The following is a 19,228-nucleotide window of genomic DNA, read 5'->3' as shown; positions in this document are numbered from 1 at the left end:
TTGCTTTGAATTACTTATGTGCGGGTTTGGTACATTATTTTTAATTTTTTTTTCCAAAAGAAAAAATGTTTTTCTTGTGAACATTTTAAGAAAGAAAGGTTTGATGTTATTTATTTATTTGTTTGTTTGTTTTTCCCCATGAGGAATAACATTCTGTTTTTTTGTATGAGAGTTTGACTGTAGCTTCATCCTTTTTTATATCTGTGTATGATTTCTTTTTTTTAATTTGTATTTTATTTAGGTTTATTTATTTTACTTTCCAAGGGTGTACCCTGCCTCTCTCCTCCTAGTTCCTTCCCCCATCTTCCTCCTTCTGCTTTTCCTCTCCTCGACCTCCACCTGAAAAGGGGACCTCTCTCCATATCAACGCTTCCCAGGTAGAATTTCTTAGAGTTAAAATTGCAGCATTTGCCTGATTAAGTCTTGCAAAGAGGACCATTACCTATGCCCGCTTGGTGACTCGGTACAGTTTGATTCTTCAGCTTCAGGGACACTCAAGGCTGAAATTCCAGGGAGAGCCCCACCCATTCTAGCATTGCATGTAATGCTTCTCAGGGAGGGAAGAACAGACATGGTGAAAAGCAGAGACTTATGAGTGAGAGCTTAGCAAAATGAAAGCAAGCAGGGGAGTTAAAACAAAACAAAACAAAACAGAACAGAACAAAACAAAACAAAACAAAACACCAGCTCTTGGAGCACACACTTTTCTACAGGGAAGACCCTGACTATGTGTGCTGATATGTACCTTTGATAGGTGAAAATGTCTCACACTGAATTGCTTTTTTTTTTTTGTTTTTTTTTTGTTAATCCACTCCCAACGTCTACCAATTCCCTAGAGACCTTAGTCTCTTGTTCACTGATGATAACATACTTTTCTCTGCTTATACTCTGGGTGTTTTCTCCTTTTCACTTATCTTCTGCTGTTTGGTTGGGATTGCAAAAAGGAGCAAAAGGAAATGTATGCTTTTGAAGCAGAAGCAGTTCCCTAAATTACAAATATTCTTATTCTGTGTTCCAGCTGTTGTAATTCAAAACACAGACCATGTGACCATGTGTGTGCCCTATATGGCTAAAGCAATGTCTCCCAACCTAAATGTTCCTCAGCAGTGTGATCTTGCCAGAGTATTATCATGAGATTTTTATTCTTTCTTTTTTGCATAATAAAACTGACTCATTTTTAACTGATGAAGCATGAGGTCTTATTATACCCATGTATAATATTTTCATGTTTATTGGTGTTTAGCTTGTATACATGTCTGTGCATCAGGTGTGTGCCTGGTGTCCTGGGAGGCCACAGGAGAGCATTGGATCTGCTAGAACTGGAGCTTCAGACAATATTGAGTGGCTCTGTGCGTGCTGGGAATCAAACCCAGGTCCTCTGAAAGAGCAGTCAGCTTCGTAACTGCTGAACCATCTCCCCAACTTCTACTATATTTCCTACCCCCTTTGGACAATCAAATATTTCCTTTATATAGTTTTTCTTAAACCTTAAAAGAAAGGAGTGGTATTCCAGTTTCTAGAGCAATGCCATGATTTACATGCCTAAATTTGTCTTCTACAGAGCCTATTCTTCAGTGGAGTCTTGGACCTACCATGAATAAAACACAGGTCAAACAATTATATCCACATGTGATAGATATCATAGTGACAAAGTGCCCCTGTGCCAATGATGTGGCATTACTTGGCCTTATTTTGGATGCAACATCTAATGGTAAGTTTACAGTTTGGTTGAATGTTAGAAATAACCAGTGCTTTATAGTGGTTAAGGGTGGTTTTAAGTGGAGTTTACAGAGTACATGCATACAAAGAGTAAAATTTATCATTCATCACTCCCCCTCTTTTGCTTGCCAGTGTGATATGTTAGGAGAGATATTCCTCTGTTGTGCCATTTTGTCATGTGAGTATTGATTTAAATCTGGGCATGATGGCATATTCTTTTATCCCAGCTACTTGGTAGTGTGAGGTAGAGTAATTGAATTTAAGGTCAGTGTTAAAAATTTTTCACTTCATTGTGGTGGTACACACTTGTAATCCCAGCACTCGGGGAAGCAGAGTCAGTCAGATCTCTGTGAGTTTGAGGCCAGCCTGGTCTACAAATTGAGTCCAGGACAGTCAAGGCTACACAGAGAAACCCTGTCTCAAAAACCAACCAACAACAAACCAACCAACCAACCAAACCTAGAAACCTACAAGCAACAATCTAAACAAACAAAAAACAAAACCCAAAATTCCAGTCATTCAGTTCCACTGGTCAGGAGCCCAGTACAGGGTTGGAAGCCCACTAGTTCACAGAGCTGAGGAAATACCCAGCTGACCTTTCCGCTCAGCTGACACTCCAGAGTGGAGAAAAGCTCTTTTAACTAATCTAGAGTTCTAGAACAAAAAAGTCCTACTCTGTTTATGACCAAGAAGGGAAAAGCTCTGGGTCCTACTGAGCTGATATCCCAGAAGGAAAGATTCTCTCCTTCTCTACACTGTGCTAAATTCCCTTCAACTCAAAGTCTTTCCTTTCTGTTTAATCACTGTCAGCTGGTTACTTGCTCCACCTCTTGTCGTAGGGTTAACTTTATTTCTGTTTACAGAAAGTTCTTGCATTAAAGGTATGTTCTAGGGCTGAGCCATACCACAAGAAAGCTTTGGTTCTAGAAAGCTCTAGGACCAAAGATTGAGCTGAACCACAATTAGAAACAGGTTATTACAGTTCACAGTCTCGGGGATGGAGAACCTCACTTTTAAGGTTGAAGTCTGACATTTTCAGATAGCCTCAAACTTGGTTTAATACAGGGGTCTCCCTTTTCTTAGTGGGGTTTTCCCTCCATTTGATCTGGGTAACTGCAGATCTTGTAAGAAGTATCACATAGCCCTCAGGGAAGATGATAGGCTGGACAGTTTCCTGATAAGAAAACCAGTCCAGCAAGCATCTGGGAATTCCTGGAAATGCCTCACCCATCTACAGAGATCTTAGTTTTCAGCAGTGACCTTCAGTTGTACTTGGAGATTCCCCCACCCATAGGATAATTAAGTACTGTGTTCTTCTTCTTGTGATAGGACTCTGCTGCTGTAGGTAAAATGAGGCATTGTACCACTACATGTAAATCAAGCATTCCTGGCACCCCTGACCCAGTTGAATAAAACATGTTTACCCTAGAAACCCCTCCTACTGTCCAGGGTTTATAAATCCCTGATTTCAAATAAATGTGCTGGCTGGGTGTGTGCTGTGCACTGGGTCATGAGTGTTGCCTGATACCATCAGCTTTCCACCATGGTTGTCTGAGACTTGTCATTTATTTTGGGGTGGGAGGGCTTCTCCACTCCCACCCCGAAATCTGCAGATGAACTCCCAGAAGCAGCACGAACATCAAAGGCCCCTGCTGTACCTGGAAGGCCTGTCAGGCCCTTTCCTCACTGAACCCGACTTCTGACCCTCTGGGCCGGCGCCTTACCAGGCCTGTGTTTTAGCTACAAGCCAACCAAGTATATGGGCTTGCCTATATCCTTTACTGTACTTAGCATAGCCGCTTAACAAAGAGCTGTAACACTTCGGTATTGCTACAGGCTTTGGAACACCTGAGTTTCCACTATTACCAGCAATCTCATTCTAAAAGAGCTAACTTGTAACACTCCATGGAAAAGCCCTTCCACACCCCAGCCAATCACATGGGCCTCTCCCTAAAGCATTCTAGCCCTTTCTGAGATCTGAGACCCCCTTCTGTTCTGCTTGAATCGAATCTGTGGGAACCTGCCGGCAGAGTTGAACGGTTCTTGAGTTGGAAGTGAGGATTAAAATTAATAAACTTAGACACAACACACAGGAGAGGCTCTAGTAGAGACTAGATGCCTTGCTTTATTTCAGACTGCTTTTAAGCCAGAGTAAAAGCAGCTCAGCACAATGAGTTAAATTCACAAGGAGGTGAAGTAAGAGGTGTGATTTTGACAAGGTATCCCACCTGCTGTCTCAAACAAAAGGAGATAGACTTGGAAATTCTTCCTTGACTCCAGTGAAGGCCTGGTAAAAGCAGTCTTTCAGCTGAGATTTAAATATCAAAGCAGCTGGTAGAACAGTGGTTCCCAACATTAATCTTTATTAATTTTTATTGTATCCAAAGCTCCTATTTTTCCTCCTGTGGAAAAAAGGCAAAACTTCTTCCCTGACATAACACATATCCTAGTTTCCATTTTGAGGTCACTACATTTTTAATATCTACAGGCTGATTTAATTCAACAGTTTTGTTTTTCATTTTTTTCTATTATCCAATGTCTCTCTGATGTTGTATCCTGCTTATGGACAACCTGGACAGTCTGAGACTGTTCTTTATATCTTTTAGTATTACGCTGAGAAGCATTCTTTATTTTATACTTTGTTTCTGAGATTGGGAGCAATCTGTGTTTTCTATTGTTGTCCTCATAAATTCATGGCTATATTAGCCACTCACAGCTTTAATTTTCCTATTTGTCCTTATGACCCTATACACTCGACCTATCTTGCACTTTGTTTATATCTGAGATAAAGTTCTAATCCTTATCAGTTTCTGCAAGTGTATCTTCAGCACCTGAGATTCTATCTCTTTCATCTCTTGTATTCTATTGGTGATCCTTTCCTTTGTGGTTCCTGATCTTTTCTCTAAATTCTCCAGCTCTAGGGTTTTCTCTATTTGTGTGTTCTTTATTGATTCTAATTCTGTTTTCCTGCCTTGCACCATTTTCTTCATCTGTTTGAATGTGGATTCCGGACTTTCCATGATGGCCTCTAATTTTTTGTTTGTTTCCTCTCTATATGCCCTAATTGTGTCTCTACTTGTGCCTCTATTTGTTTGGCTATATTTGCCTGTATTTCTTTGAGAACTTTGTTCATTTCATCTTTATTTGCCTCCATTTGTGTGACTATTTCTTTGAGAGATTTGTTCATTTCCTCTTTATGTGCCTCTAATAACTGGATAAGCATAGCTTTAAAATCATTTTTCTGTATTTCCAATGAATTGTAATATCCATTGATTTTGGGGACTGCTGGTGAAGCCATAATGTCTTAATTTTTGTTGGATGTGTTCTTATGCTGACCTCTGGCCATCTGCTTATCTGTAACCTTTGCTGTTTGTTCCTGGAGTCTGTACTTCAGACTGGGTCTGTCTTTCTCTGGTGTCTGGAGTATTCTTCAGGAAGATGAGTCTGCATCTCTCGATTCTGTTGCTTTTACTTCAAAATAATCATTAAGCCAGAGTTGCATAGTCCATAATAACACATTCTGGTCCTCTCCACCATTAACAGAATACTTACTAAATTATATCTTAAATTATATTTTTAGGATAAAAAATGCCGTGAGAGGGTTTATCCTAAGAAAGTAGTATACCCATAGATAAATATTCTGGAGTCAATGAGGTGGTTCATAAAGTATTATGGTATAACCCAAACCTCCTTTATCCTCCATGCCTTGGGAAGTAAGAGTGAGATTCAAAGTGAGGAGAGAAGACAAAGTGCTTTGATGGCTATTCTTGATTGTCAGCTTGACTAAGTATGCAATTAACTAAACCCCAAGTAGATGGGTATTTCTTTAAAATTAAGTCATTAGAAGTAGCTAGACCCACCTATAGTCCAGATCCTTTGAGGAGGGAGAACCACCTTTAATCTGGGGAAAGCCTTTATAAAGATATGGACAAAGGAAACTTTTTTCTTTGCGTGCTTGTCTTTGCTGTCATTGGCAAGTTCATTCCTTCACTGACATTAGACCCTACTTCTTCAGGATTCTGGTGTACATTGCTGACTCAACCGGTTAGTGGAGTGAACAACTACTAGGTTCTCGGACTTTGTTGGTAGACAGCCATTGTTAGACTAGCTGGACTACAGCCTGGAAGCCACTTTTATAAATCTCATATATATATATATATCCTGTATTCCATTCTAATTAATCTTTCTCATATATGTGTGTGCTTTTATACATATATATGTATATATATATATACATATATATATACATATATATGTATAAAACCTATACACATATGTGTTTGTTTACATTTGGAAATTTAGATGAGTGATTACTAAATGTATATTTCAAATAGATAGATGATAGGTAGACAGATAGATAAATAAGCAGACAGACTGATAGATATATATATAGAGAGATGATATTCGTTCTGTCATTTCTAGAGAACCTTGACTAACACAGCATGGAGGGGCCTGGGTTGGAAGATACAGCAAGTTTGTGTTTCCAGAATTGAGCTCTGCAAAGTTGCCTATCTCTAATTTCCTTTTCTTTCATGGTAGGTGTTTACATAGGCAAAACCATTTCTGGATTTTGGAAAGTTGATGGCATCATATGGCATGACATGACAAAGATCATCTATGAAGAACTTAAAGATGGTAATTTTTTGGGTGTCTTCATCTTCAGCATTCATTTATATCAGAGCTCATTCAGTATTTCTAAAATGTCTTTACTAAAGAGCCCACAGTTTCTAATCTATGGTGTGATTTGATTTCTTCCTTTAGAACACAAAGGACTTACAGTGATAGATATGGTTTTAACAAATCATTTTTTAGTCATCCTTACCTCGTTGGGTCTTTTTATAAGTCCTGATCTTCGTTATCCAATCACTTCACACATACAGGTATAAAAGTTTCTGTGTAATCTATTGATAACTCTTAATATTGTCTGTGATATAAAAGAAATATTTTTCAATTGAGTTATGAATAGTATGTTTTAGAGCTAAAATTGTAAAAATTTAAAAATGTGATGTATGATACAGCAACTTTTTCCTTTGCTTCATAACATTTGAAATATGAGTTGAAATTGGTACTACATTTATTGCTGTACAATCTATAGTAAAATTTAATTATATGCAATGGGAAAGATATAATCTATCCATATATTTGTGTATTTATATGTTTATATGTATTAATATGTTTCCAAAATGATATAAGGTAATTTATATAGCTAAGTGTCATATTAAAAGTAATAGAAAATAAATGTTGTCAAAGAAATGATAGATGCCTAAGTTGATGGACATGTCAACTATCCTGATATTTACATACTCTGTAAGTATATATAATGTCATGTTGTTCCCATACATATATAAAATTACAAGCTGATTTAAAATAAAGCAGACCCCCAAAATTCTTCATATAACCGGATTCAATGCTGTTGTAAATTTCTATAATAAGGCAACTGAAAATTATTCTACCAAGAAGCAAGGAAAAGTAAAGTTGGAACTGCTAATCCAGGCCTAGCTACAGAGACTAGAAAGTTTCCTCAGGCAGAAAGACATAGAAAGAATATGAAAGATAGCATAATGCTGGGATGAAGAGATATTTACATTTAGATGGAGCTATATGCATACAACAAGGTTCCATCAGGAGACTGAAGGAGAAACTACACTAATGTTTGGCAATTGTCAGCTAGAAAACTAAGAGAGTTTTTGTTGTACGACTTAAAACACAAGGTTTATTACACCTTCTGAAAAGCAAATAATATTTTAACTTTCTTTTTTTCTTCTTCATCTTCCAGCTTTCAAGAGCTGAGTTTTGTGGATTTGAAAGGGTATGTGTTTTATTTTCTAATATTGGTTTTAAAATTACATATTTACTTGGTGACTTGCAAAGCAATAATTCACAATTTAGATTATTCTCAGTTTAAAGTAAAAAGTTATTTCCATAACGATCAGGGCCTCCTCATTTCAGTGGTCACACTTTCCTGCTGCTGTGTTCTCTCTTGGCTTATGGAAATTGCTCAGGCCATGCTCTGCACAAGGAAGCCCAGTTGGAAAGGGTGAGGGCTGGAATCTGGCAGATGTTATTTCCCAATTTTCCTGCCCTAGGGTTGTTCTGTACCTATGCAGAAAAAGGGGCACCTCCGTGTTGGACATAAACTGCCATGCGAGCTGCCCACAGCTCTATTTCTGTCATTTCAGGCCACTTTTTCCTCTATTACTTTGTTTCCTTCTCTCTTACAGAATCACTCTGTCACATTCGACATTCAACACATTCTGAACAGCACATAAGCATGTGTTGCTAGTTCTGAAACTGTAAGGAAAATTGTAAATGTTTATTCTTAGGCCCTGGCATGTCCCCTTCCATGCTGTCCTGTCACTGCCTGGATGAATCTACACTAATTTCCCAGGAACCCAATAGAAGTAATTTTAATATCAAAGTAATGGTGGGAGGAAAAGTGAGACAGAGAGAGGACTGGGAAACCAGTAGAGAAAACAAGCAATGGAAAGAGCAAATGGAAATAGTTATCTATTACCTCATAGTCACACGCTCAGACTCAGCCAAATGCAGATCAAAAATGTTAGCACACCGGAGAGACAGCTCAACGATAGTCTTTGCCTTGCAAGTTGAGACTCTGGGCTCAACACCCAGCCACATCAGCGTATTCACTGTATGGAAACACTTGTTCTGCGGAAGCAATAGAGCATGGACATTATTTCCCCAGACTCAAGATATTCTGATTAAGTAAAATATGAACCAAAATAATGAGAACATGACTCATGGGAAGACAGGACAGCAGAGGAAAGGCAAGCAGAGGATCCTGCAAAGAGAGCTTGCCCTCACCTCAGAGCTCCAGGAAGTATCAAGTGATTTTTTTTTTCATCAATGGGAGGATGGCTTTGAAGGACCAGAGAAAAGCCTTCTAGAAGGGAGAGCTGAGTTTTCCCTGAGCCTGAGGTGACAAACTGAAGGACACCTCCAGGAAAGGAAGGATTTCCATGGTGAGATTCAAATGCGAGAAAACAGCCACTTAAAGGAGTAGTGAGAACTATGTCTTGTCTCATTTGAGCATCGCCATGACCTGATGCATTCTGGAAAGCACTGTTGAGTCTCCCCTTCAAAATATCTCCGAGCTAGTCTGGGATACCAGTGAAACCCTATAAGAGAGGCTGCACCCCCCAGGGGGAAGTAATCAGAGAGCCTGCCACTGAGTTCATGTCAGAGACAGCCCCTGACCCCTTACTAGTGCTCCCACTTGGAGACTGAATCTATGGGCTACATGTAAGCCAGGGTTTTAGGTCCTTTTCCTTGGTTGGGGTATCATTCTCTTCAGAACCTCCAGGGCTCAGGGTTTGGTTTTGTTTTTTGTTTGTTTGGTTGGCTTTTTTTGTTTGTTTGTTTGTTTGTTTGTTCTGTTGCTCTCCTTGTGGAGTTTCTGTTGCCTCCAGGCCTTTCTATCTCCCCCTTCTTTCATAAAATTTCCTGCACTCTGCCCAGAGTTTGGCTATAAGTCTCAGCCTCTGCTTCAATACCTCTGTCAGTAGAGTCTTTCAGAGGCCATCTGTGGTTGGCTCCTGTCCTGTTCCCTGTCTTCTCCTGCTTTTGATGTCTATTGTGTTTGCTCTTTTGAACAAGGACTGATAAACACCTTCAGCAAAGTGGCTGGATACAAAACTGACTAAAAAAAAAAATCAGTAGCCCTCCTGTATACAAGTGATAAATGAGCTGAGAAAAAAAAAATTAGAGAAACAACACCCTTCACAATATAACCTACGAACAATATAACCAAGCAAGTAAAAGACTTATATGAAAAAACAACAACAACAACAACAACAAAACTTCAAGTCTCTGAAGAAAGAAATTGAAGAAGATATCAGAAGATGGATAGATTTCCCATGCTCATTGGTAGTATTAATGTAGTAAAAATGTCCATCTTACCAAAAGCAATCTACAGATTCAACACAATTCCCACTAAAATACCAACACAATTTTCTTCATTTGAAAAGTGTATTATTATTATTATTAGTAGTAGTAGTAGTAGTATTTACAGACCTTGAAAGAACAATTCTTAACTTCATATGGAAAAACAAACAAACAAACAAACAAAAAACAGAATGGCTAAAACAAACCTGTACAATAAAAAAGATTCTGGAGTTATCTCCATCCCTGGTCTCAAGCTGTACTACAGAGCAACAGTAATAAAAACTGCATGGTACTGGCATAGAAACAGAATGGTGGGTCAGTGGAATCAAACTGAAGACATAAATAAATAAATCCACACATCTATGAATGTTGATTTTTTACAAAGAAGCCAAAACCATACAATGGAAAAAAGATAGCATCTTCAACAAATGGTGCTGGTCTAAATGTACACATGTAGAAAAATGCAAATAGGATAATCACTGGGCTGTTCCAGTTTAGATTCATATAGAAAAAAAATGCAGGAATAATCTAAAGGAAGAGGAAGAGTTCAATGCTCAGTAAGTTCTATATTATAATTGCCCAGATTAATAATGATAATTATGGTATTCTGCAAACTTGAGGGCTTTTATGAGAACTCAATAGTTTTAACAGTTTAATTTGAATGATGATATTACATAATTCCAAAAATAGCAGAATGTTCACTCTTAAACGGCCTTTTTGTTTGCTTAGCAGTTATAGTGAGGTAAAATTCACATGATAGAAACTCCACCTTTTTAACATGTTCAGCCCTATGATATTTTGTGTACTTCTGGAGCTGTGTAAACATCACCAAAATCAATTTGAGGAACTTAAACCAAATTTTAAAGGTTTTCATGAATAAGTTATGATAATTATCTCAGTGGCTCACATATAGAAATATAAGAATTTCCTTGTCTCAAAACCAACTGGAAAATTGCAATCTTCCCTAACAAACTTTCTCATCTTATTATGGTTAATATTCAACAAAAATAGTTTTGCTTGTTGACCACTTCTGTCTTATGACCAATTTGCAATGCCTTTATATCGCTGCCACCTGACATTATTAGGCTCCTGTGCAGTTTCCTAATGCCCTGATGCAACAAATGTGAATTAAAAAAAATTAATGTATGCTCTAACTGTGGTGAAAGCTGAAAAGGCTTCTGGCACTTTAGAAAGATACTTCATAGCCAAGAACATTATCATGCTTTCTTGGAGACTGTTCACAATGTGAATTCCAGTATGCACCCCCTCGTGGTGTGTGCAGTTTTCTCTCTTCATTAGTTTCACAGTAAAAAAAAAGGCATTTACAGATGATCAAAACTTTAGAATCTTTAAAGTAATGTTTATGTGTTTAAAATCTAGCTTCACATACGACCCAGTTGACATTTTCATTTGTGTATTTATACAGGTTGACTATATCAAAGGAAAACTGTGGTATACTGAAAGATGTTTCGCGAACACAGAACGTTTTGAAGGTACATTTTAAGGCCCAATGACTGACTTTTATCAGTGTAGATTACATATACAGATTAAATAGAATGCATTAAATACAAAATTGATTAAAATGCGACGATAACTACTTTCTATGAATTAATGGCCTATAAATGAGAAAGCCAGGCTCAGCAGTGGTGTATACTTGTCATTCTTTTAACCCTCAGGAGGCAGAAATGGAAACACTGCAGGCTTAGGGATTCCTGGGCTACATACTGAGAGACCTTTTCTAAATATATAGGGGAGTGACACTCCCACAGAAATGCAAGAGAACCGTATCCAGGATACTTTAATAGATGGTACAAAACTGGCATTGCTTTTTATGTAGGCAGCTTTATTAACACTAACACTTCCTAAGTTGGTAAGTGTAGATGTTGTTCATAATTCCTGTACTCTTCTATTTTACAGTTGATTATATTACTATCACTTTCAACAGAAACAGAACCCTCAGTGAGGTATGATGTAGAAAAATTTCAAAGGTAGGAGATTTTATTACACATGATTTCAAGAATTGTTGTAAATCTGCAATGTGGTACTTAAACACACAGATAAATCTTAACCACTTGCAGCGGTGTCTCCGTGTAGACTTAACAGCAGGTGCCTGCTTTTGGTAAAGCTAGACCAGTGTGTCTAGCCAAATACTCCTTACCAGAGAAGAGTTTCTTTGCAATGTTTTCTAAAAACCCAATCCACCCAGAATAAAAAAAATAGATACTAAAGAATTAAAACTGTGGTTTCTGAGCCAGGTGTTGTGGCACACACATGTAATTCCAGCAATCAGTAGGTGGAGGCAGAAGAACATGTGCTACATAGTTCTCGGCCAGCCTAGGTCACATAGTAAGAAGCTGTTCTAAAAAGCCTCTGTATGTTGGTGTGTGTGCTTGTGCATGTGCAAGTGTGTGGTAGTGTGTATGTGTGCATGGGTGCATAAGAGAAAGAAAGCAAGAGAGGTGAGGAGAGAGAGAGAGATTGATTTTTTTTTATGGCATGTCAGAACAACATAAAGGTTCATTATCTTATTTTCCTACAGTAACTAGTTGGGACTTATATTTCAGAACCAGAATTAACACTTCCTTTCTATTTTCCAGTCCAGTTCTTGTTTTTATAGTAAAGAACCATTTCTTGAATGGTTGCCTTGCTTAGATTCTACTTATGAAAGTTCAACTGTGGTAACATTTCTCATTGACCAAGAAAGTAAAACTGGAATTTATCTCCTCCGTCATCAGGTAAATTGTCTAGCTCACAGGGGTTTGCTTTATCACCAAGCACTGCAAATTGATAATTTCCAGTTTGTCTTTGTCTCTGGCACAGAAACTGACAAAGTTATGTATGACGCATAGACTAGTTTGGTACTGAACATTTATTTATTTGTCATTAAAGTTGATGAAAAGGAAAGTCATGTTGCTAGTTGTTTACTTATTGTTCTTTACTCATTCTCTGGGGAATTATCAGCTGAATATTTCACCTATAAATCTGAAGTTCCTAAATGAACAGAGGGGGGACCCATTGCCACAGTTGTACATTTTCTGTTGCATACTTCCTGAATTTTGGCTATTAATTAGAATTGTTCTCAGAGTCATTAGTGTTGGGACCAATTAATATATGATGAGGCTCGCAACAGATCTTCTATGCAAGAGGTTTATTAGGTGGATATGGAGAGAGGGAGGGAAGGGAGAGGAGGACATGATAGGGAGAAAGAGGGGGGTGGCACCCCGATAGAGAAAGGAACCAAGAGAGCAAGAGAAAAGAGGACCAAGAGAGAGCAAGACAGCGACCATGTGTCCGGTTGTTCCTTTAACGGGCATGGTAACCACACCTTCCAGGTGTGGCTGGCCACACATGATGACATCATAAGTTGCTAGGCAACCCAGAAGCAGGTTTTGTTCCAAAATCTGAACATTCCTCCCATTTTCTATAATTAAAAAATGAGGAATTTGGGCTGCTTTTTATAAGGTAAGTTAAAGTATATAAATTTAGGTTCATTGGAAGCAGCTCTTGGTTGTCATGCAAGGGGTTAAGAGAGAGAGAAGAATTATAGCAACAAATTACAAAGTCAGATTACAAAGTCAGGAGTAAGGGAAGCCTCTGCCCTCAAAAATTTAGGGTAGAGGGTTGTCAGTAGAGAGTTGCCAGCCATGCAGGCAGCAGGTAGGGACTGGGGAAAGCAGGTTTTGTTCCAAAATCATAACAATTAGAAAATTAGAAGTTCTCTAAGTGGATTTGCAACATTCAGCCTTAAGTGGAACACACACACACACACACACACACCCTACAAAGAGCCCACGTAACTTCAAAATAAGCTGCTTTTCAGCTGAACTTTTTTTTTTTTTTTAAGGCAGGGTCTCACTATGTAACACTGCGTATCCTTGAGTGATATACCTGTCTCTGACCCTGAGTGCTGGAATTAAAAGCATGTGCCACCATGCCTGCCTAGGCTGCACATATTTTAAACTGATATTTTACCAGAAAAAAAATTACTTTTTTGATCAGGAGGACAAGAGGCAAGGAGAAGTTGGTCCATGCAGGGACCTCTTTCTATCTGAGCCATAAAACTGTCCTGGAAAATTATTTATGATAGAAAAATAGATCTTATTTGCTGTCTTTTTTTTTTTTCTTTCTGAGTCTAGGTCTTCTATGAAATGAAATGGTTGGCAGTCTCATTTCCTAGAATTTGCTGCTTTTAGTCAAATAAGGGGGGAACTAAGACATCCTTTCCCTCCCTCACCTCAACATTATCTTTATATCAAGATGGCATTTCTGGGGAGGTCATAGGATCAAGACTATGAGCCAATAGAATTTGGATTTTGTCAGTCACCCATATTTAGCATGAAAGACATGAGTACAGACACTGAAATCTATGTAGCTATTTTAGCAATAATGCTAAACCTCTTAATACCATTTATTGTACAACTCTGAACAAAGCCCTTAGTTTCCTATGCTACATCTCAGCATCTATAAAGTGGACAGGTAGGGTAGTGGAGTAGAGCTATCAGTGACTTCTCATCTTTTAATTCCTTGCTGTGAGGATGGGTATGCCCCTGTCTTAATTAAAACTTAAATAATTAAAAAGGCTAGAAATCACAATATGGACCAAGAATAATAGCATAAATCTTACGATTTCCTTTGCTTTATCTAGAGATCTCGGCATGTTGCTGTCTCTGTATCAATGCTCAAGGAGGAGAAACCAAGCCCTCGACCAAAATTTCCAAATTTTAAATTTCCTGCCTCATTCTCTCATGCAGTTGGAATGGTGTTTCATCCCCGAAGCCACTTTCTGTATGTTTATGGTGATCAGGTAAGTGGCTATAAAATTTCTTTTTCTGGAGTAAGAGTAAGTAGTCCAAGTTTTGTAGACTGGGTGATTATATACATAAAGACCAGGCTTATTCTGATGATCTAGGGGGTAGAAGTAGAAGGAAGACAGTAAATGTTTATCAATGTGTGTTGTCAGTTTAATGGTCTGTAGCCAATTTAAACCTTTCCATTTGTTCACCGGCTGATGGAAATGAGGCAAGGGGCCCCGTGGTCCTGAATGTTGTAGGTATAATCCATTTCATTACAATGTTGAAGGACTTAGATTTTGCCATTAATCCACGACAAGTATGTTTTAGCTGGTGTTTCTGGCATTAGACATTGCCTTCTTTGTCTGAATTTGTCGAAGCATCCTCTTCTGGCTCTGAGCTCTTTCTGTTCGTGTTCTCTATTCCTGGCCTCCAGTCACACAGTTATGTTATCAGTAACCTTTGTGAAGCTTGGCAAACCACTGTGGTCATCAGCCAAGTTAAAAGTAAGGAGCACGAAATACGGAACATGAAGACATTCAGTGCCAAGAGAGCACTGTGCTGACTTCCAGTGAAAGTGCCCAGCTTGCTGTCGCAGTGAGACTTCACCCCTGAAAATCAAAATTTTAATGGCTGCAATTTAGTTGAGAGAGAAAGAGAGAGAGAGAGAGAGAGAGAGAGAGAGAGAGAGAGCAGAGTTTCTCTGTGAGATTCTGAGATCACATGACAGGCTACAGTTTTACTTCAAAGACATAAGCTCCTCAGTCATTAACATCAAAATAAGATTTCTATTGAGGTTGGCAGTTTAATCTTCGAATTTCTGTTCACTTGATAACTATCTCAGACCATCTTTTGCTTATGAGGAACTAGTCTAAAAATGAGAGTGTCAATCCTCATGGTGGGCTGAGGAATTAAGAGACAAAACAATAAAAATAACTTTTGTGGAAACAAATTGCTAATACTGATGTGATTTTAAGAGTGTTGGCAGCACAAAAAATGGCTACAAGTGAGAATAATTCCTATGTCGGAGTCAGGTAAATCTGTAAAACAAGAGCTAACTTCATAACCTCAGGATACTCAGGTTGGGACTAAAAGATGCTGAGATATGGGATTGTAGTTCTCCAGGGTTTTTGTTTGTTTGGTTTGTTTTGGCCAGGCTCTCCTGGACCTGACTGTAGCCCAATCTAGGACTGAAATTACCTGGCCAGCCTCCTAACTGCTAGTATTATAGAATTGTACCTATGTTCCCAGCTTGGAGAGAAAGACACAATGCAGACTCCACAATAGTTAAGGAATACAAGGATATAAGCTTGACAGTGGAGGGAAGAATTAAAAATAACAGTAATGAAAGAATTCATACAAAACACTTTCAAAATGAAAAACTAATAGGGCACAAAGAGAAATGACACAAAGAGGCACATCACTGAACTCTAGAAACAGAAAAACATGTGAAGAGACAGTCAGCCCCTAAGTATCAGGAAAATACAAACCAAGAATGCGCTATGTAGGGCTGGGTAAGTGGCTCAGCTGGTGAAATCACTTACTCTGAAAGCACGAGAACCTGAGTTCAGATCCCCAAAGCTAGTGTAAAAAGCTGAGCATGACTGTGCATCTCTGTAACCCTGAATTAGGGAGCAGAGACAGGCAGATCCAGGGAGCTCACTGACCAGCCAGTGTGGCCAAAACAACTTCTTGTTCAATGCAAAACTGAATCAATAAGGTAGAGAACACAATAGAAACTCACCCAATGTCATTCTGTAGTCTCCCCATATATGCACCCATGTACTCACATGCATCATACACACACACACACACACACACACACACACACAGAGAGAGAGAGAGAGAGAGAGAGAGAGACATAGAGAGAGAATGCAATAAGAGAGAGAGAGAGAGAGAGAGAGAGAGATAGAGAGATAGAGAGAGAGAATGCAATAAATTATCACTCCCAGCCACTTAGTTGACCTGATTACTTCTGGCAAGACAAAACATTGGGAAGGTAAATCAAGTGGGTGAGTGGGAAAGTAGTCAGTGTGGGCCTGAGTTCATGATGGACAGAGAGATACAAAGAAAATAGTACTCATAGGAAGATCAGGCTAATGGGCAATTTTGAGTATTAGAGGCAGTTCTGAGATATCTTTTTATTCCTTTAGGTATGGCTTTCAGTGGATGGTGGCAATACTTTTGAATTACTGTGTGATTTTCTAAGTAACTTTGTAAGGAAGACTGTTCATAGTTTTTATACTTCTGATATTTCTTTTATTACACAAAATAAAATGATTTACAGGACAAAGGCAGGTAAGGAAATATTTTTTTTTAATTTGGGGTTGTTAGTTCATTCTACATGTTGATCAGAAATGTAAGCTGTTTGAAAACATGTTCTATTAATCGATTAATAATAAAGTGTGAGGTTGAGAGGAGATGAGGGAGAGGGCTACAGCTGGGGTATAAAATGAATAATTTGTAATTAATAAAAAATAAATTAACATAAAATAAAACCTCAAACATAGTGGATAAAGGATTTGTTGGATCTCCAGAGACAAATTATATGAACAGCCATAAAAAAAGGAATCCTGGATTAGCATGCTATGTACTCAGTGCTTTTTCCTTATCCCAAATAATTATCCCAAGTAATTCCCAAACCAAGATGCCACCATGGAGATGCAAATATAGACAGCATATCATTTAATACAACCACAGTGACAAAAGGTGGTTTTGCTTTGAGTTTGCTGGTAAAGTAGATACAGCTCAGGTCACAGAAACTTAAGAGGTGACTCGATAAGAATGATACTTTGGTCTCCATCTTCACACAGTCTTTGATCCCAAGACTGTCAGTTTGTTGCACAATGAAAGAAAAGCTAGTAGCGACTGGCCTAACCTACAATTGCCTGCTCCTTTTCAGTATGCTTGAATGCTGCCAACCAGACTCAGCACCTGAGTCATGAAGGGCATGTTTCTCGTATTTCTATATTGCTGTGACCTGAATTTCCATTTTGTCATTCTATAATTATGTTTTTGAAATCTTCTTGTATTGATTTTTTCCATTTTGTTAATCATTTTTCATTAAATATGATTATATGATTTCCCCTTCCCTTTCTTTCCTCCAGCCCCTCCCAAGTATGTATTTCATCTTTCTCTCAAATTCATGGCTTTCTTTCATTAATTGTTTTGAAGTATGCACACTCAGACATGCAATCTGCTCAGTGTATATAATATATATGTGTATATATGTAATGCCAGGATCATAGGACCCTCAGAGACCACCAGGAGAGGACTCAATGCAATAGCAAGAGAGGTTAATTATGAGAGGGATCGAACTCGGGACCCAAGTCTCACTGACACAGCAGTAAAGAAGTGGGACCTCAAGCCCTGAGTGAGCAGGGTTTTTAAAAGGAAAGATTGCAAGCAGGGGGTTTCCATGACAGCAAGCAGGGGAGCACATGTTTCCATGACAGCAAGCATGGGGGTTCATGCATTGACGTAAAAGTTAGAGGGGCGAGGTGACCTCCTCTGAGGCACAAAATCACAATTTCCTAAGGCATATAATCACAATTGCTATTCTTCTAAACTATATATGAAACATTGGGGAGAATTTTCCCAGCCAATTGCCAACCAATTCTCATTGATTATTGCCAGGGAGATTGTTTCTATTTTCCATGAAGTATTTATTCTGTGATATTTCCTGGAGGCTGTTGCTAGGAGAGTTAACTTTGTTTTCTTCCAAGTGTATATTCTGTGATATTTCTTGGTACCTGAATTCAGCTCCCAGTCAAGATGTATCTTTATTTCAAAATAGAGTTATGCCCAGGCTAACTTAAACTCTTTATATGTACATACAATGTAACAATATATAATATAATGTTAGCTGTTTGTAATACTATTTTAGTGCTGACCACTTGATATTGACAAACCTATCAGGCTACTCTTCCCTGGGGGAGACTATTTTTCCTGCTCTCAGAATTCATTACTTGCTTGTAGTTCTTTTTCTAGGGTTGGGGCCTGTGACATTTCTCCCTCTCATGTTATCAGGTCTGTTGGTCCGTTGTTCAAGTCTTGCTTCGAAAGTCAAACTGGTGAGACTTCATAGGTACAGTTTCCCTGACATTTCTAGTGGATCTACAGTGAAGATATCCTGATTCCTGTTCTGGTTCTTGCACTCTTCTCCCCCACCCCCCACTATTCCACAATGTTATCTGAGCCTTAGGTGCAAGAGTTGCAGCTGGACAACACATGATCACTTGTTCTCTGCCTTTTGATTAAAAGCTGTGCTTTTCTGTAATGGTTTTCCATTGACAGAGAAATTTCTTTGATGAGGGGTAGAAGGTATATTTACATTTGGGTATAAGGATAAATATTTAGTATGCAGTTAGGAATTATGCTGATTTAGTCAAATCGTGGTTATAAAATTTCATCCAAGATCCAATGGCCTCAGAAATCCAGAGTATGTAGCTAGGTTTCTTACAGCAGTTATTTTCCTCTTTTTGAGAAGATGAGTAAAAGAGCTGTTGGTTATCGCCAAGATGTGCATGCCACTATCACACCATGAGGGTTATTGTGTCATGTTGGTAATTGTTGTAGTTCATAGGTTTGTCAGCTGTGTAGAATTAATTAACAGGCTGATTTCCTCCCTTGGAAGTTTGCATGATACCTTCTGGTACCATAAAAGCCACTTCTCAAGGAAGGGGGCTTTCAAGTCAGATACAACATGGATCCTCTGCTCAAAGTGCTTGGTGACCTCAGCAACAGGACTTGCCATCAACCTCTGGGAGGCAACCAATGGTGTAAACGTAACTTTTATTCACCAGATGTAATTGTCA

At 38.5% G+C, this 19,228-nt stretch overlaps 1 protein-coding gene across 1 annotated transcript in view; it reads left to right on the top strand.

Moving 5' to 3' along the window:
- Window positions 1-19,228, top strand: part of LOC110566760 (cation channel sperm-associated auxiliary subunit beta-like) — a 151,511-nt gene that overhangs the window by 46,769 nt on the left and 85,514 nt on the right. Inside the window, exons 7-15 of the mRNA XM_060388355.1 lie at window positions 1,562-1,711; window positions 6,259-6,354; window positions 6,481-6,599; window positions 7,496-7,528; window positions 11,048-11,114; window positions 11,539-11,585; window positions 12,219-12,356; window positions 14,267-14,425; window positions 16,565-16,709. Coding sequence (XP_060244338.1) covers window positions 1,562-1,711; window positions 6,259-6,354; window positions 6,481-6,599; window positions 7,496-7,528; window positions 11,048-11,114; window positions 11,539-11,585; window positions 12,219-12,356; window positions 14,267-14,425; window positions 16,565-16,709 — 954 coding nt within the window. The remainder of the gene's footprint in view (window positions 1-1,561; window positions 1,712-6,258; window positions 6,355-6,480; window positions 6,600-7,495; window positions 7,529-11,047; window positions 11,115-11,538; window positions 11,586-12,218; window positions 12,357-14,266; window positions 14,426-16,564; window positions 16,710-19,228) is intronic.

This window comes from Meriones unguiculatus, chromosome 7, assembly GCF_030254825.1.
Source record: "Meriones unguiculatus strain TT.TT164.6M chromosome 7, Bangor_MerUng_6.1, whole genome shotgun sequence".
NCBI lineage: Eukaryota > Metazoa > Chordata > Mammalia > Rodentia > Muridae > Meriones > Meriones unguiculatus.
The sequence above is the reverse complement of the archived record's forward strand: the minus strand, read 5'-3'. Positions and strand labels throughout refer to the sequence as shown.